The sequence below is a fragment of the Rhinopithecus roxellana genome, chromosome 12 (assembly GCF_007565055.1).
Source record: "Rhinopithecus roxellana isolate Shanxi Qingling chromosome 12, ASM756505v1, whole genome shotgun sequence".
Taxonomy (NCBI): domain Eukaryota; kingdom Metazoa; phylum Chordata; class Mammalia; order Primates; family Cercopithecidae; genus Rhinopithecus; species Rhinopithecus roxellana.
The window spans coordinates 31,308,404-31,328,033 of record NC_044560.1 but is presented as its reverse complement, the minus strand read 5'-3'; the positions used below and the strand labels follow the sequence as shown (position 1 = coordinate 31,328,033).

Genomic DNA, 19,630 nt, shown 5'->3' with positions numbered 1-19,630 from the left:
GCCATGGGAGGGCTATCAGAGGGAACTGGGGCTTCCAACTCAAACTCAGTGTGATAGAAAAATCCCCTTTACTATCACGGGACCGAGGTGTCTTCTGCTTTCATATATGAATATGTGTGACATTTGGTCAAAGACACACACACACAGTCTCAACTCCACGCACACACAGTGCCTGACAGTCACACACCCACCACTGGATACAAAGTCACAAGCACCCACCCTCCATATTCCCACACAAGGACAGAGTCACAACTACACAAGTACGAAGCCCCCTAGATCTGCACACAGACGAACATATGGTCACAGAGTCACAATCACACACCCACCGCGGGCACACAATCACAGCTAACCCACACCCTCACACAGCGTTACAGTCACACATTAACAGTCCTAACCCAGGGACTCACGGGACACCCACAGAGTCCTCCCCACATCTGTACACAAGGTGTCAGTCACAATCACACACACCCTGTGCTAGGACACACAGTCACAAAACCACAATTTCACAACCGGCCTTCCTCGGCCCGTTCTGCCTGAACAAACTTAATACTCAGTCTCAAGCCCCGCACCGGATTCTAGACGCTTCACCTCCAACCTCCTCCGGATCCTGTAGTCTCCGAGCCGACCCGCTCAGAGTCCCCGACCCGCTCAGAGCCCAGCACCTGGGTGGCTTGCATTTCTCCACGGAGTCGCGGGAGTCGCGAGGGGAGGGACCGAGTGCGCGGCGCCTTCAGGGAAATGTAGTTCAGCGCCACGCCCACGATGGGTAAGATGGCGCCCGGCTTCACCCTAGCCAAAGGGATTACCCTCATTCCCGAACCGTGTCTGAGAGTCTCCTGGGGGTCCTGCCTTAGTATCGCACCGTGGCTCTTACATGAAGTCAGTACAGCGTGTTTAAGCTGATCTTACACCTGTGGCACACCACTACCCAGTCCCGGGGATCGAGTAAACTAAGACTCGGCCTTACACCCCGCCCCGGCCAGGGAGACAGTCCCACAAGCTCTAGCAGAGGAAAGAAAGTTCGCGCGAAAAGCGGACTCAAACCGCTGAACCTTCTGGGAAATGTAGTCTACCCTCAAAAGAGTGGCACGGAAGACGGGCCGAGATCTGTAGATTCCGTCCGGTTCTGATCCTGGGCCTGCCCCAGCCCAGGAGATCTCTGGGAGCCCTGCCCGCACGAAGGAGTGCGCAGGCGCAGACTCTCCGACTAGCCATGGTGGTCTTTGTCTGCTGGTGAGTTGGGTTTCGGCTCTGTGGGACTTGAGTTTCTGGACACTGAAACGGGCCAGGGACGCTGGAGGGGAGGATTTGCAGTGCCTGCGATGGGGCTGGGGAGTGTGGAGGGGAGGAATCGCCTTCTGTGATGTGCGGTGATCAGAGCTGGTGTGGCTGGGGGCAGGGGTACAGTAGGAAACGGGTGGGTTCACGGGTGGGTGACCGAGGGTGTGAGGGAGTGTTGAAGGTTGCAGAGTTAGTGAGAAACTGGTTCCAAGTTTGTGAGGATGGACAGATGGCTTTGTGAGGTAGTAACCTCTAAGCCTCACTTTTCTCATTTCCAAAATAATAAAGATGCGTTTTCTGGAAAATAGGAAAGGGAAAAGGCTAAGGAACTGAGCGGATAAGTACTTTTAGACGTGATCTTTATATAAAAGCAGACCTATTGTGGAGTAGAAAACAAAATCAGCATTACCTTTCCATTTTTTTTTAAAGAGGAAAGATTTCCGAAAAACTTGTTACTGGATGCCTGTACAGCCAGTAGGCATTGACTTTTCTTAATACTTTGGAGAAACTTTGGTGCAGTTGCTTAGAGAAACCCTGAACTAAGGAATATCTTTGTTTCTAAGGAATATCTTCACTAGTTTCCACTAGTGCAGACAGCACAGAATTGGGAAGCTACTTGTCCTGCCTTTAGTGCAGAGGTCAAGAAACTCCCTAGTTCGTCAATGAGGGCCGCATTGACTGCTAATCTGACTCCTAATTTAATCAGGGTTTCCCCAGCCTTTTGTAAATATAGGGGAATTTTTTTTCTTCTATATATAAAGATAGAAGTATTCTATCTTAAAGTATCTTGTCACACTTATTCTTAACATATTTTTCAATAAAATAAAAAAGTAACAGTGTTAATAGTTTTGAAATATACACAAAAAGTAAAAGATACAAAGAAGACAGGACTTAGTTTCTGCTTTTCCCCTAACTATATATTGGTGTTTCTAAGTTTCTGGCCTTGATCATCTTTTCACCTCTAAGTACTCCTATCAGCAACAACATTACGCTGCCATGGCTTCATCTAATGCAGTGACTGATAAATATCTGTTTCTACTGGAGGCTTGTCCTGAGCTGCTGATCCATATTATTTAATTGCCCAATGTACAGTCCACCTGGAAGTTGCACCGGAACTTCAAGCTCTTTATGTCTAAAGTGTCATACTGATAGCTCCTTCTTCCTGCAGTCTGCCTCCATCTCTTTCCCCTCTGTACCTGTTTCAGCAATTCATAGCACGGGCTAGCCAGGTTCTAAGTCTCTTACATCTTAGAGAAGGCTTCTGAGTAAGTTTTCTCCTTTCGTTTGTTATATCCCATGACAAATTGTAAACCAAGTTTTCTTAGCACACATAATCATAAATGCATATGTTTGCTGAATCAGTGAATGAGCATACAGTCAGCCCTCTGTGTCTGTAAGTTCTGCTTCCACGGATTCAACAAACATGAATCATAACTGTTGTTAAGCTTGCGATGGTTGTGTCTGTACTGTACATGTACAGATTTTTTTTCTTGTCATGATTCCCTGAACAATATAGTACAACAACTATTGACCAGGCATTTACATTGTATTAGGTATGATAAGTAATTTGGAGATAATTTTAAAGTATGTGGGAGGATGTGCATAGATTATATGTAAATATACTTCCATATACTTTTTTTTTATTTTTTTGAGATGGAGTCTCATTCTGTTACCCAGGCTGGAGTGCAATCTTGGCTCACTGCAACCTCCGTCTCCTGGGTTCAAGTGATTCTCCTGCCTCAGGCTCCCAAGTAGCTGGGGTACAGGTGTGCACCACCATGCCCAGCTAATTTTTAAATTTTTAGTAGAGACAGGGTTTCAGCATCTTGGCCAGCCTGGTCTTGAACTCCTGACCTCAGGTGGTCCACCTGCCTCAGCCTCCCAAAGTGCTGGGATTATAGGCATGAGCCACCGTGCCTGGCTTTATATTTAAAGTATAAGGGACTTGAGCATCTGCAGATTTTAGTATCCACAGTGATCCTGGAACCAATCCCCTGTGATATCAAGGGAAGACTATTATTATAGGATACTTACTATATTTAACTTCTAGTTAATCTAAGTAAAATATTAGTCCACTAAATTTTTTAGAGCTCTGACTTATAAATACCATCAGAATAATTTCCTGTATTTTTTCCATATCACTCAAGGTTGGTTACTTCATATTTATGAGAAAAGTGTTACGGGGAAAAATTATATTCAAAAATGTGACTTCAGTCAGGAGCAAGGTCACAAGTGACACCTGCTCCAAGGAACCTGTACAGGTTGTGATTGTGGATAACTCTGGCATCTTAGACTCTCATAGTTTCTCTGTGTAACCTAAATTCTGAAAATAAAGTCCCTTCTGTTTCTCATTTTTGAAATGTTTAGAGCTTTGTTTTTTCCTTCCTTGAGACGGAGTCTCCCACTGTCGCTTAGGCTGGAGTACAGTGGCGTGATCTTGGCTCACTGCAACCTCTGCCTCCTGGCTTCAAGTGATTCTCTTGTCTCAGCCTCCTGAGCAGCTGGGATTACAGGTGCCCACCACCACGCCTGTCTAATTTTTGTGTTTTTAGTGAAGATGGGGTTTCACCATGTTGGCCAGGCAGGTCTTGAACTCCTGACCTCAAGTGATCTGCCCACCTCGGCCTCCCAAAGTGCTGAGATTACTGACGTGAGCTTCCGTGCCCAACCATTGAAATGTGTAGAGCTTTTGAATGGCATAATGGGTCTGGCCTGAGATGCTGTGTACAAATACTCTTTTTCTACTTGCTCACATGTAGGTCAAAGCCAAAGAGTCATCATTACTTTGTTCTTTTTCACAGGCTTGCTTCCTTGTACATCCTCAGGAGCTGCAAAATCTCTTAGAGTTCTAAGGGCTCTGCCTGAATTTTGGGATGGTGCCTTGTTCCCCAACCATAACATCCAAGTCCAGTGTCATTTTTCTTCTCACAAGTTTAAAGTCAACACTTAAAAGAAGGACAGCAACAGATGATTGAGAAAGAAATGTGAAGAAGGTTCTCTGTGTGAGTAAGCAAGAACCTGGTAGGTATGAATGGGATAAAGATTTACTGCAGTTATTCAGTGAGAGTTTGCAGCCTCAGCCTCTGAGTTGTTGTGGGTTTTTGTTGTTGTTGTTGTTGTTTTGAGATTTTCATACTAGCCTTTGTCTTTTAGAGTGACTATTGCTGGAAGTTCTTTAGATACCTAAATGACATTTCCAGACCGTCTTCCTGAATCTATGCATCCCTTTTATCAGATTTTAGAGAACCGATTGCTCTTCTAAACGCTGTTCTGGATACCAGTCACTCTACATCATTTGCAGTCTCACGTTTATGATTTTTTACAGCCTCAATTTCACTTTTCTTCCTTTCACTAACATTCTCCATTTTTCACTTTTCCCTGTATGCCTAGATGCATTGCCTTAAGCATTCAGTCCTTCATAGATCTGTTAGCTTTCAAAAACTAGCATGTAAGCTCTTTTCTTTAAAATGTAATCTTTCTATGTACAACTATTATGTATCAATAAAAAAAATTTCGAAAACTAGCAAGTAGATTCTCTACGTTTTAACTTTCTCCCTTCTCCTTTCATTCTTATATTCTTATATTCATTCTTTCATTCTTTCTCCTTCCATTGTTATATTCCTCAGAATTGAATTTTACTTCCTTACTCTTGTTTTCTATTGTTTTCCTACCTCCAGCCATCATAGTCCAACACTGTGTCACCTCCTGCTTTTTAACAATATTGCAGGCTTGGGGATTAGTGCTGACTTCCTATTAGTTCATTTTGCTGTTAATTTTAAAAAGAAATAATAATGGCTGGGCCCGGTGGCTCATGCCTGCAATCCCAGTACTTTGAGAGGCCGTGGCAGGCAGATCACGAGGTCAGGAGTTCGAGACCAGCCTGACCAACATGGTGAAACCCCGTCTCTACTAAAAGTACAAAAATTAACCTGGCGTGGTGGCACACGCCTGTAATCCCAGCTATTCAGGAGCCAGAGGCAGGAGAATCACTTGAACCCAGGAGGTGGAGGTTGCAGTGAGCCGAGGTCACGCCACTGCACTCCAGCGTGGGCGACAGAGTGAGGCTCCCATCTAAAAAAAAAAAAAAACTATTATTATCAAAATGTAATATATATACTTGATAGAAAATTGAAACAATTGGGTATGTCTCTTCATTCCTCGCCTTCAATTCCCTGTTCCCCAGAAGCAGCCACTGTTAACAGTGTCTGCTATATGCTTCTAAATGTTTTTATGAGGATACAAAAAGGCTTTCAATTAGAGCAGTGACATGATTTGACTATGACAAGGTTACTGTGGCTGCTGTGTTGAGAATTGTAAAGAGGTGAAAGCTAAAATAGCAAGACTGTTAAGGAGGCTGTTAAATAATCCAGGCAAGACATGTGGCTTAGACCTTGGTAGTCACAGAGAGGATTGTCCAAAATAGCCGGTAAGCACGAGGTTGTAAAGACTGTGTAATCTGACAGAAAGAGAAATGTTTTTTGAGCAATAAGGAGAATGAGATTGCTATTTGAAGAGATGAGAAGAATTTGAGAGGAGCTGGTTTGGGAGCTGGAGCAAGAGTTTGAATAGGGGCAGGGTAAGTGAGATCACTATTAGACATCCAAGTGGAAATGTTGAGTAGTCAGTTGGATATTTGAATTGGTTGTTGAGGAGAGAGGTCCAGGCTGGTGATTAATATTTGTTAGGCATCTCAGATTCATGATACTTAAAGCAATAAGAAGTGCACTAATCACAGTAAAGCTAAGTGACTATAATAAACCTCAAAGTGCCAGTTTAAGGAATGTAGGAATTGATTTCTTGGTCACATAACACTCATGTGGTGAATAGTCTGGATTTGCATGCTAACTTTGGTGCTTGTGGTCCCTGAAGGATATGGATTCCTCCCAGGTTCTCTCTTTATTATCTGGTTGTGGTTGGAGCTGGATCAACAATGCATCCTGGTTTCAGCCAGATAGAAGATGGAGGAATTGCTACTCTAGGACCGGAGTTCAGCAAACTTTTTCTGTAAAGGGCCAGATGGTTAATGTTTAAGTCTTTGTAGGCTACAGGGTCTCCATTGCAGCTACTCAACTCTAGCGTTATACTGTGAAAGTAGTCATGGACAAGAAAATAAATAAAGATGACCATGTTCCAGAAAGACTTTTAGTTTGTCAACCTTGTGATGTTTTTGTTTTTATTTTATTTTTTTTGTTTTTGTTTTTATTTTATTTTATTTTATTTATTTATTTATTTATTTATTTATTTATTTATTTATTTATTTTGAGATGGAGTTTCACTCTTGTTGCCTTAGAAGTCTAGGTTGGAAACAACTTATTGTCAGGATTATCCATTGTCTTGCAATCTGATGCCTTTTTGATGTGGTATGTCTTTTTCTTTTATTTCCTTTTATATGATAAATACTGTTTTGGAACATTTAGGATTCTTTTTTTTTTTTTTTAATGACAAGGTCTCACTCTTGCCCAAGCTGGAGTTCAGTAGCATAATAATAACTCACTCCCCTGGGCTCAAGACATCCTACCATCTCAGCCTCTCCAAGTAGAAGGGAGTACAGGTATATGCCACCACACCCAGATAATCTTTTTTATTTTTAGTAGAGACAATATCACACTGTGTTGCAAAGGCTGGTCTCAAAGTAGGATCCTCTTTTTATCCCTAGCTGAAATTTTGTATTGATGTGCTTTTGCTGGGATCTTTTTAAATGGAATGTTCTTTGTACTCAATGGGCCTGTTAAATATGTAGACTCATGATTTGTAATTCTGGGAAGTGTTCTTTGTTAGTTCTTTGAAAATGTCCTGTACTAATTTTTACTCATACTTTCTTTGGAACTCCTTTAGTAGATGTTGAACTTTCTAGATTCTTCCGCTAACCCACTAATGTTCCAGTCATTATACTCTTTTTTTCTCTCCTCTTCCATTCTTCCTTGTTTTACTCTAGGAGATTTTCTAGACTTTCTTTCCCCAACATATTGAATTTTTAAGATCAATTTCATATTTATTTCTAAAAACACCTCTTTATAAAATACTGTTAATATTTCTTTGTAGTGCTAATAGTAATCTCCTGACTTTCCATGATATTAATTATAGTGTTACATGAGTGAGTTTTTCTGCTCTTTGCCTTGTATTTTGTTTGATCTGGCTTTGATGTTAGGGCTTTCATCAAATGTTTTCTGATCTTTAGCGCTACATTAATTTGTGTACATAAGTGGGGCTTGTAAATGGTGGTTTTCACTGTGCATCAATCAGTAATATAGATATGTTTCTTTAGATGATTTTTTTTTTTTTTTTTTTTTTTTTGAGACGGAGTCTCGCTCTGTCGCCCAGGCTGGAGTGCAGTGACCGGATCTCAGCTCACTGCAAGCTCCGCCTCCCGGATTTACGCCATTCTCCTGCCTCAGCCTCCCGAGTAGCTGGGACTACAGGCGCCCGCCACCTCGCCCGGCTAGTTTTTTTTTTGTATTTTTTAGTAGAGACGGGGTTTCACCATGTTAGCCAGTATGGTCTCGATCTCCTGACCTCGTGATCCGCCCGTCTCGGCCTCCCAAAGTGCTGGGATTACAGGCTTGAGCCACCGCGCCCGGCCTCTTTAGATGATTCTAAATGTTAATATCTGTAGGTGTTCTCATGGTCCTATCATTTTTTCAGAAAATAATTCTTCCGGGCCGAGTGCAGTGGCTCATGCCTGTATTCCCAGCACTTTGGGAGGCCAAGGCGGGCGGATCACGAGGTCAGGAGTTCAAGACCAGCCTGGCCAATATGGCGAAACCCCATCTCTAACTAAAAATACAAAAATTAGCTGGGCGTGGTGGCAGGCGCCTGTAATCCCAGCTACTCAGGAGACTGATGCAGGAGAATCCCTTCAACCCGGGAGGCAGAGGTTGCAGTGAGCCCAGCAGCACTCCACTGCACTCTAGCCTGGGCAACAGAGCGAGACTCCGTCTCAAAAAAAAAAAAAAAAGAAAGAAAAAAAGAAAATAATTCTTCCATCATCTGACACCTAGCAACCACTAGCATTCTCAAAATCTAACAGTAGAGGAGCCTCTGTTACATGTATAAACTTTTACTCATTCTTCTCTTCTTACTATGATGCTCTCATTACTTTGCTGGTTGTCACTCAATTTGGAGCCTCTTAGTTTTGTCTGGATGATAAACTTCACATTTCTGTCCAGCTAGGAGAGTTCAGGGCATTAGCTGGTCCTTATCACAGTCATTTTGTAAGCCCTGCCTTCCACTGTTGCCCAGTCTCTCCACTGATAGAGCCTATCTGTCAATATCTGTATTACAGACCTGTGAAGCTGGCACCCACATCTGCTGGCTTTTTTTTAAACCACTCAGTTCTGCTGTTAATTTACAGTTCTCTATTTGCTTTCTTTCCAAAATTTCCTAATACTTTTTTTTTTTTAGAGACAAGGTCATACTCTGTCACCTAGGCTGGATTGCAATGGCATGATGATAGCATACTGCAGCCTTGAAGTCCTGGGCTCAAGCTATCCTCCTACTTCAGCCTCCCAAGTAACTAAGACTAGAGGTGTGTGCTACTGCACCTCCCTAATTTTTTTAATTTCTGTAGAGATAAAGCCTTGCTGTGCTGCTTAGGCTGATCTCAAACTCCTGGCCTCAAGCAATCCTCCAGCCTTGGCATCCCAAAGTGCTGGGATTACAAGAATGAGCCACTATCCCTAGTCCTCCTAATACTTTTTGTCCACTGATATCCTCTTAACTTTTTAGTTCTTAAAAGTGTGTGTCCCCTTTCACCCTTTACTGTCATTTTAATGGTGTTTTGGGAAGACATAGAAATAAGCACCTTATTTAAAATTTTCTGTTCATTTTGTTTTTGTCCTGTCTTCCTATGCTCTCCCAGTCTTTTAAGTATTTATCCTTTCATCCTGTTTCTCACCTATTTATGTTTTAAAGACCGAGTCGGCTGGGCACAGTGGCTCACACCTGTAATCCCAGCACTTTGGGAGGCCGAGGCAGGCAGATCACGAGGTCAGGAGATTGAGACCATCCTGGCTAATACTGTGAAACCCCGTCTCTACTAAAAATACAAAAAATTAGCTGGGCGTGGTGGCCGGCACCTGTAGTCCCAGCTACTTGGGAGACTGAGGCAGGAGAATGGCGTGAACCCAAGAGTTGGAACTTGCCGTGAGCCGCGATCACGCCACTGCACTCCAGCCTGGGCGACAGAGCAAGACTCCGCCTCAAAAAAATAAAATAAAAGACCGAGTCCTGCTCTGTCACCCAGACACTGGCACGATCATAGCTCATTGCAGCCTTGAAATCCTGGGCTTAAGCAATCTGCCCACCTCAACCTCCTCAGTAGCTAGGACTACGGGCACCATACCTGGCTAGTTTTTAAACTTTTTATAGAGACGGGAGTCTCACTATGTTACGCAGGCTGCTCTCAAACTCCTGGCCTCAAGCAATTTTCCTGCCTCACCCTTCCAAAATGCTGGGATTACAGGTGTGAACCATCATACCTTGCCTTATTTTCTCTCATTTTACTGATTTATGAAGTGTGCTGGGTTACATTTAAAAGCAGTTAAAATTACACATGCCTGGGAATGTTATCTGTATTTGAACTTTATTTTATAATGAGACTAGGCTTGGATAAAGAATCTATTTTACAGCCAGGCGCAGTGGCTGATGCCTGTAATCCCAGCACTTTGGGAGGCTGAGGCGGGCAGATCGCCTGAAGTCAGGAGTTCCAGACCGGCCTGGCCAACATGGGGAAACCTCATCTCTACTAAAAATAGAAAAATTAGCCAGGCGTGGTGGCGGGCTCCTGTAATCCCAGCTACTCCGGAGGCTGAGACATGAGAATCGCTTGAACCCAGAAGGCAGAGGTTGCCATGAGCCAAAGTCGCGCCATTGCCCTCCAGCGTGGGCAACAAGAGCAAAATTCCATCTCAGTAAAAAAATCTGTTTTACAATAACACATTTCTGAAATCAGATGAATAATGGGAAACTTCAAAGGTGTTAGTGATGTTACATTGATGATAATGATAACCTAATTTATTGGATGTTTATTACGTGCCAGGCGCTATATATTTTATTAACTCTTTTTCAATGATGATTTTTTTGTACTTCCTTTTAGAAGAAGCCTGGGAAGTTTATAAACAGATAAAGACGCAACATGAAAGACTTGTAAGTTAAGTCTCATCTTTCTCTGTGAAAATACAGACTGAGGAAAAATTTAGGAAACAAAGTATTTCCTCTGAACACAGTCATTGATTCTTCAAGACTACCCTACTGCGTATGGGACTCAGTTTAAAACAGTTTGAAACATAATTTATAAATAATTTATACCTAAATATGAGAGAAGCTGTATAAGAACCATTAAGAATATAAAGAGAATGTTACATTTTATCCCTTTTTGTAATCATCTCATCTCAGGGTAATCAATGTAAGAAAAGTCTTCCATCATAAATTTAACTTCATTAGATACCCGAGAATTAGTATTGAAAATACACCCTATGAATTTAGTGAATGTGGGAAAGCTTTCATCATTATTACATCTTATTTGATACTAGGGAAATCTCCTGATTAAATTCACATGCATGATAGGCATGTTGGAAAGTCTTCAGCATGAATCAGATCTCCTTCAGCATGATCAAATTCATACTGGAGAAGAACCTTATGAATGTAATGAATGTAGAAAAACCTTTAGCCTGAAGCAGAACCTCATAGAGCATAAGAACATGCATACTGGAGAGAAATCTCATGAATGCACTGAATGTGGTAAAGTGTGCTCTCGAGTCTCATCCCTTACTTTACACCTTAGAAGTCACACAGGAAAGAAGGCATATAAATGTAATAAATGTGGAAAAGCCTTCAGCCAGAAAGAAAACTTCCTTTCTCATCAGAAACATCACACTGGAGAGAAACCTTATGAATGTGAAAAAGTCTCTATTCAGATGCCAGCCGTCATCAGACACCAGAAAAATCATATAGGAACCAAACCCTATGCATGTAAGGAATGTGGCAAAGCCTTTAACGGCAAAGCGTATCTCACTGAGCATGAGAAAATTCATACTGGAGAAAAACCATTTGAATGTAATCAGTGTGGAAGAGCCTTCACCCAGAAGCAATACCTCGTTAAACATCAGAACATCCATACTGGAAAGAAGCCCTTTAAATGTAGTGAGTGTGGAAAAGCTTTTAGCCAGAAGGAAAACCTCATTATACATCAGAGAATCCATACTGGAGAGAAACCTTATGAATGTAAAGGGTGTGGGAAAGCTTTCATTCAGAAGTCAAGCCTCATTAGACACCAGAGAAGTCACACAGGAGAGAAACCTTACACATGTAAGGAATGTGGGAAAGCCTTCAGTGGCAAATCAAATCTCACTGAGCATGAGAAAATTCATATTGGAGAGAAACCCTACAAATGTAATGAATGTGGAACAATCTTCAGGCAGAAGCAATACCTCATTAAACATCACAATATTCATACAGGAGAGAAACCCTATGAATGTAATAAATGTGGAAAAGCCTTCTCTCGAATCACATCACTTATTGTACACGTGAGAATTCATACGGGTGATAAGCCTTATGAGTGTAAGGTCTGTGGGAAAGCCTTCTGTCAAAGCTCATCTCTTACTGTGCATATGAGAAGCCATACAGGTGAGAAACCCTATGGTTGTAATGAATGTGGGAAAGCCTTTTCTCAGTTCTCAACCCTTGCTCTGCACATGAGAATCCATACTGGTGAAAAACCTTATCAGTGTAGTGAATGCGGGAAAGCTTTCAGCCAAAAGTCACATCACATTAGACACCAGAGAATTCATACTCATTAAAGTTCTCTATGAATGCCTTGGATTTAGCAAAACGTTCAGCAATTTTACACTTAGTAGTGTGTTGGAAAATTCATTTTACATTAAAGTGACATGAATGTGGGAAGTCCTTCAGCAGCAATTCAAAACTTAAATACTGTGATGTTTAATAAGTATTATAGTATAAAGAAAACCCGTACCCCCAAAACTCCCACAACAAGCGTTATCGATGCCGTACTTCTAGGAGTATTCTCATTAAAGTTAGGATCTAGTCATGGACACTACTTAATGTGTTCCTGGAAGGCCTACCAGATGCATTAAGAAATAGATAGGAGACGGATAACGTTTTGAAATTAAGAGACAAAATTATCATTTTTGTGATATGTTTTGCTACATATATGACTTGTAAAACTAGAATCATCAAAATTATGTGTCGTTGAAGCAGTCAAACTGAGACTGAGACAGAATATTGAATTCAGAAATATATGCATGAATATATGGGGAACTGGTAATTGATAGAGGCGGTATCCCAAATTGGTGGGGAAATCATGGATTATTTAAAAAGTAATTGACTCTTCATATGGAAAAATAATAGATCTCTCCCATCATCATACGTTAAAATATTTTTCTTATGAATTCTAAAAGTACTGAAGACTAAAATGCAAAAAGCAATACTTAATACTATAACAGTTTTATAAGAAAATGTTTTTAAAACCTTAGGGCAGGAAAGAATTTCTAAAACATTCCAGAATACCTGGTAGTTCCACTCTTGAGTATGGTAGTCCCCTATTTTCTGCAAGGGATGGACTCTAAGAACCCCAGTGGATACCTGAAACCCAGATAGGACCAAACTCTATGTCTATGTTTTTTTTCTTATCTATACATACCTATGATAAAATTTACTTTACACATTAGACACAGCAAGAGATTTAAAACAATAATAAATATAATGGAACAATTATAACAATATGCTGTAATCATAAAAGTTATGTGAATATGATCTTTCTCAGAATACCTTATTGTACTATTCTCAACTGTTTATGAACTGTGGTGACCACAGGTAACTGAAACCATGCAAAGCAAAGCTGTGGATAAGGGGGAACTACTATATATATGCATATACCCAAGAAACACATGAACACAGGGAGTCACATACTGGTCTGTAGCTGTATAATTCATTGCACCATGAGTTATAGTAGCCAGAAATTGGGAAACAAATGCCTGTCTCTTGTGAAATAGATGAATAAAATGTGACATAGTAACATAGTAGAATACTCTCTAGCAGTTAAGTGACAAATTAAGTCTATATATTAACAGAAAGATTAAAAAAAATTCAAGTGAAGAAAAATGAACATATTGTAATGATGCTTCTGTGAATTTGAATAAAATCAACACTAATCAGCCCTAGTACTAAGCATGGTTATGGATAAATTATGTAAAACTAAAGAATGGATTGAAAGGATATGTATGTACTCAATTCCCAAAAGTGGAGTGGTTACCTCTAGGAAGAAAGGAGGTAGAAGGGAAATGTTACCAAGCATGGTAGTTAAAGGATACTTCAATTTTGTATCTATTTCTTATTAAAAAGAAATAAACATGCTAAGTAAACTAACAAAATGTTAATTCTGGGTGATGGTAATATTTGTGTTCATTCTATCATTCCTGTTATTTATTTCCTTAAACTTCTGAAAATTAAAAAGTCCAGAAAGGAGTGAGGAACGTATACATGAAACATTATAATGGACTTACATTCCTAGTCAGATACTAATATTCTATAGAAGATATTTCTAAAATCATATGAAATAATTTTTTTTTTTTTTTGAGACGGAGTCTCGCTGTGTCGCCCGGGCTGGAGTGCAGTGGCCGGATCTCAACTCACTGCAAGCTCCGCCTCCTGGGTTTACGCCATTCTCCTGCCTCAGCCTCCAGCCTCCGGAGTAGCTGGGACTACAGGCACCCGCCACCTCGCCCGGCTAGTTTTTTTGTAGTAGAGACGGGGTTTCACCATGTTAGCCAGGATGGTCTCGATCTCCTGACCTCGTGATCCGCCTGTCTCGGCCTCCCAAAGTGCTGGGATTACAGGCTTGAGCCACCGCGCCCGGCCGAAATAACTTTTAATTGGGGTGGCAACTTAAATGCAATTAAACTAACTCGTGTCACAAGAGTAATCTTTACATAATCTGTATGTAGTTCTAATCTGTATATAGTCTTGGAGGTTATGATTTGCCACAGGTTGATCACATACATTAAGGATCATATTATTAAATAATATATGCACAGACGTGAAGAGAATTAGTTTTACTAAAACATTTATCAGAAATTTTAATACTCTGCATAACCAGTATTAGCATTATAAATTAGCCACTTTTAAAATGAGAAAACCGTGTCACTCTTAACTTTTTTTTTTTTTTGAGACGGAGTCTCGCTCTGTCGCCCAGGCTGGAGTGCAGTGGCCGGATCTCAGCTCACTGCAAGCTCCGCCTCCCGGGTTCACGCCATTCTCCTGCCTCAGCCTCCTGAGTAGCTGGGACTACAGGCGCCCACCAGGTCGCCCGGCTAGTTTTTTGTATTTTTAGTAGAGACGGGGTTTCACCATGTTAGCCAGGATGGTCTTGATCTCCTGACCTCGTGATCCACCCGTCTCGGCCTCCCAAAGTGCTGGGATTACAGGCTTGAGCCACCGCGCCCGGCCACTCTTAACTTTTTTATAAGCCATTGAGTAAAACATTAACTGCTGGATTTCAGCTTCACTTTTAACTTGCAGACTAAATTTCTTTCACAGTTATGTCAGACACACCCAAGTCAATCCCAACCCCCTTGTTACCTTGGGAAGACAGTGCTGAAAAAGGAGATCTTCCACCTGAACAGTGTTCTCTTATTTGAAGTAAATCTTTTTGAGAATTTCTGTTTACTTGATTTCCTTCCACAATAAATTGACAGAGAAAACTACTAATGATTTTTTTTTTTTTTTTTTTTGAGACAGAGTTTTGTTCTTGTTGCCCAGGCTGCAGTGTAATGGCACAATCTCGGCTCACTGCAACCTCCGCCTCCCAGGTTCAAGTGGTTATCCTGCCTCAGCCTCCTGAGTAGCTGGGATTACAGGCATGTGCCACCACGCCCGGCTACTTTTGTATTTTTAGTAGGGATGGAATTTCACCATGTTGGCTAGGCTGGTCTTGAATTCCCGACTTGAGGTGATCCACCTGCTTCGGCCTCCCAGAGAGCTGGGATTACAGGCATGAGCCACCACACCCAGCTAATTTTATATTTTTAGTAGAGACGGTGTTTCTGTAATGTTGGTCAGGCTGGTCTTGAACTCCTGACCTCAGGTGATCTGCCCACCTCAGCCTCCCAAATCACTAGGATTACAGGCATGAGCCACCGTGCCTGCCCTGATATTTTTGAACGATTATGAAAATGAGTATACAGCATTTAAACCTTAGACTGATTTTAAATATATCAATTTCTTTTAAACTCAATATAATGTTAATATTACTATAGCACTTATTAGCGTTTCTGGAGGTTGGTCTTGAGATAAGATTAAAAATGACAGTTGTTGATTTTCTGAGGTAATATACCCAAAGAAAATATTTGTATGTCTACATGAATCTAAACTATTCTGTCTTCTTCCGTTCCTCATTTTGCTTTAGTTAAATAATCTTTCATATTTTGTAAGTGTTTTGCCCATGGGCTTGTGTAGCCTTGAAGTCACCAGAATAACTAGGACTCAAATTCAGACCAAACCAGGAGGACTATCTTTTTGTGCCTTGAGTTAGCCATGGTCCTGGACCCAGCAAAAAGAATAATTATGATGGTCAGAGTAAGATGAGCAATTGCAATATAATATTCTGTAATATTGTATACTGTAAATTTATTCATCTGCCCCCTTGTTTACTCACAGTTTGCTTATTTGCCACCATAAGAAATGCTACAATAAAAATTCGTGTAATCACCCCTTCAATTTCAGTTGTTTTTATTTCTGTGGGTCAGATTATAGGGAAGGGATTGGTAGATCAAGGGATGGATGTCATTTTAAAATTTTTAATAGATGTTGTCAGAATCAGGTCCAAAAGAACAACATATCCTCTGGCCTTGCAATAGATCCTATGATGCTACTTAATTGTATGCTTCTTTGAGAGTATAAATCTCACTTGCTCCCAGATTTGCTTGAGAGTTTTCATATTGTTAGCTCATTTTTCTATAGGATTATTTATCTTTATGCCCCCCTTTTTCTTTTCTTTAGTTAAGGTCTGGCTCTATCGTCCAGGCTGGAGTATTGTGGCACAATCTTGGCTCGCTGCAACCTCCACCACCCAGACTCAAGCCATCCTCCCACCTCAGCTTCCCAAGTAGCTGGGACTATAGGCATGCGCCACCATGCCTGGCTATAGTTTTCTTTTCTTTTCTTTTTTTTGTATTTTTTTTTTTGAGACAGAGTCTCACACTGTTGCCCAGTCTGGAGTGCAATGGCGCGATCTCCGCTCACTGCAACAGCCGCCTCCTGGGTTCAAGCGATTCTCCTGCCTCAGCCTCCCGAGTAGCTGGGACTACAGGCACACACCACCATGCCCAGCTAATTTTTGTATTTTTAGTAGAGACGGGGTTTCACAATGTTGGCCAGGATGGTCTCAATCTCTTGACTTCATGATCCGCCCACCTCGGCCTCCCAAAGTGCTGAGATTACAGGCATGAGCCACTGGTGCCCGCCCTAGTTTTTTGTTTTTTGTAGACAGGATTCATCATGTTGCCCGGGCTAGTCTTGAAATTCTGAGCTCAAGTAATCCACCTACTTTGGCCTCCCAAAGTACTGGGATTACAGGCTTGAGCCATTGCACCTGGCTATTTTATATTAGTGTATTTTTAATATAAAAGCTAAATATTTAGACAAATAATTGCCTTTTAATTATAGCCAATTTGGTCACACACAAAATTTATTGCATAAATTTATCCTTCATGAATTTTATAGTTACACGTAGTTAGGCATGAGCAAGGCAGGTGAGGGCTCTCTGCCCACCCACTAGGAATGTCAGGTAATGGTTTGGCAGTTTTGACATTGCCTCTTGAAAAATGATAATTCTGCTAGGTGCAGTGGCTCACGCCTGTAATCCCAGCACTTTGGGAGGCCAAGACAGGCGGATCATTTGAGGTCAGGAGTTCAAGACCACCCTGACCAACATGATGAAACTTTGTCTCTGCTAAAAATACAAAAATTAGCCAGGCATGGTGGCATATGCCTGCAGTCCCAGCTACTCGGCAGGCTGAGACAGGAGCATTGCTTGAACCCGGGAGGTAGAGGTTGCAGTGAGCTGAGATCATACCATGGCACTCCAGCCTAGGTGACAGAGCGAAACTCCATCTTAAAAAAGAGGCCGGGCGCGGTGGCTCAAGCCTGTAATCCCAGCACTTTGGGAGGCTGAGACGGGTGGATCACGAGGTCAGGAGATCGAGACCATCCTGGTCTACACGGTGAAACCCCGTCTCTACTAAAAAATACAAAAAACTAGCCAGGCAAGATGGCGGGCGCCTGTAGTCCCAGCTACTCGGGAGGCTGAGGCAGGAGAATGGCGTAAACCCGGGAGGCGGAGCTTGCAGTGAGCCGAGATCGCTGCCACTGCACTCCAGCCTGGGCGACAGAGCGAGACTCCGTCTCAAAAAAAAAAAAAAAAAAAAAAAATGAAAGAAAAAAAGATAATTCCAAGGAGGGACAATCTCCTGATGGTCCACACCTGTTAACATTAAAAGTGTTAACTGAATGCCGGCCCAGGGAAAAGCAGCTTCTTGGCCATGTGTGTTAAGAGACAAAATGGTGACATGACTTACCAGGGGCACATGCCACCAGAAAAAGGAAAAAAGCCTCAGATGGGCATCTGCATAACTCCCTAAACATGTTGCATGTGCCTAATTCCAAAGGGTAAGGACAGCACTGTGCATTTGGGGAGCCCACCCTAAAGGAAGAATCATGGGTAAGAGGTGAGTCTATAAAGTCCTAGGATCAAGGTTAAAGTCTTTTTTTTTTTTTTTTTTTTTTTTTTGAGACTAAGTCTTGCTCTGTTGCCCAGGCTGGAGTGCAGTGGCATGATCTCGGCTCACTGCAACCTCCACCTCCCAGGTTCAAGTGATTCTCCTGCCTCAGCCTCCCGAGTAGCTGGGATTACAGGTGCATGCCAACGCGTCCAGCTAATTTTTGTATTTTTAGTAGAGATGGAGTTTCACCATATTGGCCATGATGGTCTTGATCTCCTGACCTCATGATCCACCCTCCTTCTCCTCCCAAAGTGCTGGGATTACAGGTGTGAGCCACTGCACCCGGCCAAAGACTCTTTTTTTGGGGGGAGGGGGGAGGGGTCTTTTCTCTCTTGGACCTTCAGGCATATGTTTGGCTCTCTTCCAAGTGAATTTTCCTTTCTTTACTGTTCTAAAGCCTTTTAAAATAAACTTCCACTCATGCTCTGAAACTTGCCTCAGTCTCTTTCTCTGCTTCCCCTCAGTTGAATTCTTTCTTCTGAGAAGTCACGGCTGAAGTTGCTGTGGACACCTATGAATATGCCACTGGTAATGGGGTAATTCAGATCTCTGTCACCACTAACTTTGTCACAACTTATTCAGACCTTTGACAACATGCTTTGACTTGCTGCTTTGTCCTATGCTTTCTTTAAGAAAAAAAAATCACTTCAGGGACCAATATTTATCACATAATATTCCTTCTCATACAAAGTTATTCTCTTTTGCTTTTAACTTGCCTTACCAAAAATGTATCTTCATATTAATAACTTTCTTCACATCTCTCTATCCTATTGGTTCTTTTCCTTTTTTTTTTATTTGAGACGGAGTCTCACTCTGTCTGCCAGGCTGGAGTGCCATGGCACCATCTTGGCTCACTTCAACCTTCTCCTCCCAGGTTCAAGCAATTCTCTTGAACCTCTGCCTCCCGAGTAGCTGGGACTACAGGTGCCCGCCACCACACCCAGCTAATTTTTGTATTTTAGTAGAGACAGAGGTTTCACCATGTTAGCAAGGCTGGTCTTGAACTCCTGACCTTGTGATCCACCTGCCTCCCAAAGTGCTGGGATTACAAGCGTGAGCCACCACACCTGGCCTATTTAGAGTTTTTATAAAATTTAAAATGCCAAAAACAAACATTTATGTTCAGTAATGTGTATTTCGGTTCTTTAATCTTATTTAGTACCAACCAAGACATTTAGTATCTATTAATTAAGTAACATAATGGTAAGATGTCAGATTACATGAAAAGTCTTTTTATGTCTACCCCATTTACATTTACCTAATTGATTTTTTTTTTTTTTTTTTTTTTTTTTTTTTTTGAGACAGAGTCTCGCTCTGTCACCCAGGCTGGAGTGCATGCAGTGGCACGATCTCGGATCACTGGAAGCTCCGCCTCCTGGGTTCACGCCATTCTCCTGCCTCAGCCTCCCGAGTAGCTGGGACTACAGGTGCCCACCACCACCATCACCATGTTAGCCAGGATGGTCTTGATCTGACCTCATGATCTGCCCACCTCAGCCTCCCAAAGTGCTGGGATTATAGGCGTGACCCACCATGCCTGGCCCTAATTGATT

The 19,630-nt window shown here is 41.8% G+C and overlaps 1 protein-coding gene across 2 annotated transcripts; it reads left to right on the top strand.

Moving 5' to 3' along the window:
- The first annotated feature begins 912 nt into the window (after window positions 1-912).
- ZNF260 (zinc finger protein 260) lies at window positions 913-13,871 on the top strand. Of its 2 annotated transcripts, none has more exons than XM_010385642.2 (3): window positions 913-1,233; window positions 4,083-4,302; window positions 10,376-13,871. In XM_010385642.2, exon 3 carries the CDS (start codon window positions 10,839-10,841, stop codon window positions 12,075-12,077), a length of 1,239 nt encoding a protein of 412 aa, XP_010383944.1. In that variant the 5' UTR covers window positions 913-1,233; window positions 4,083-4,302; window positions 10,376-10,838; the 3' UTR covers window positions 12,078-13,871. The 2 variants fall into 2 exon arrangements, with proteins under 2 accessions (XP_010383944.1, XP_030769573.1); XM_030913713.1 differs by having other exon boundaries at window positions 914-1,233; window positions 4,083-4,283.
- Window positions 13,872-19,630: the final 5,759 nt, after the last annotated feature.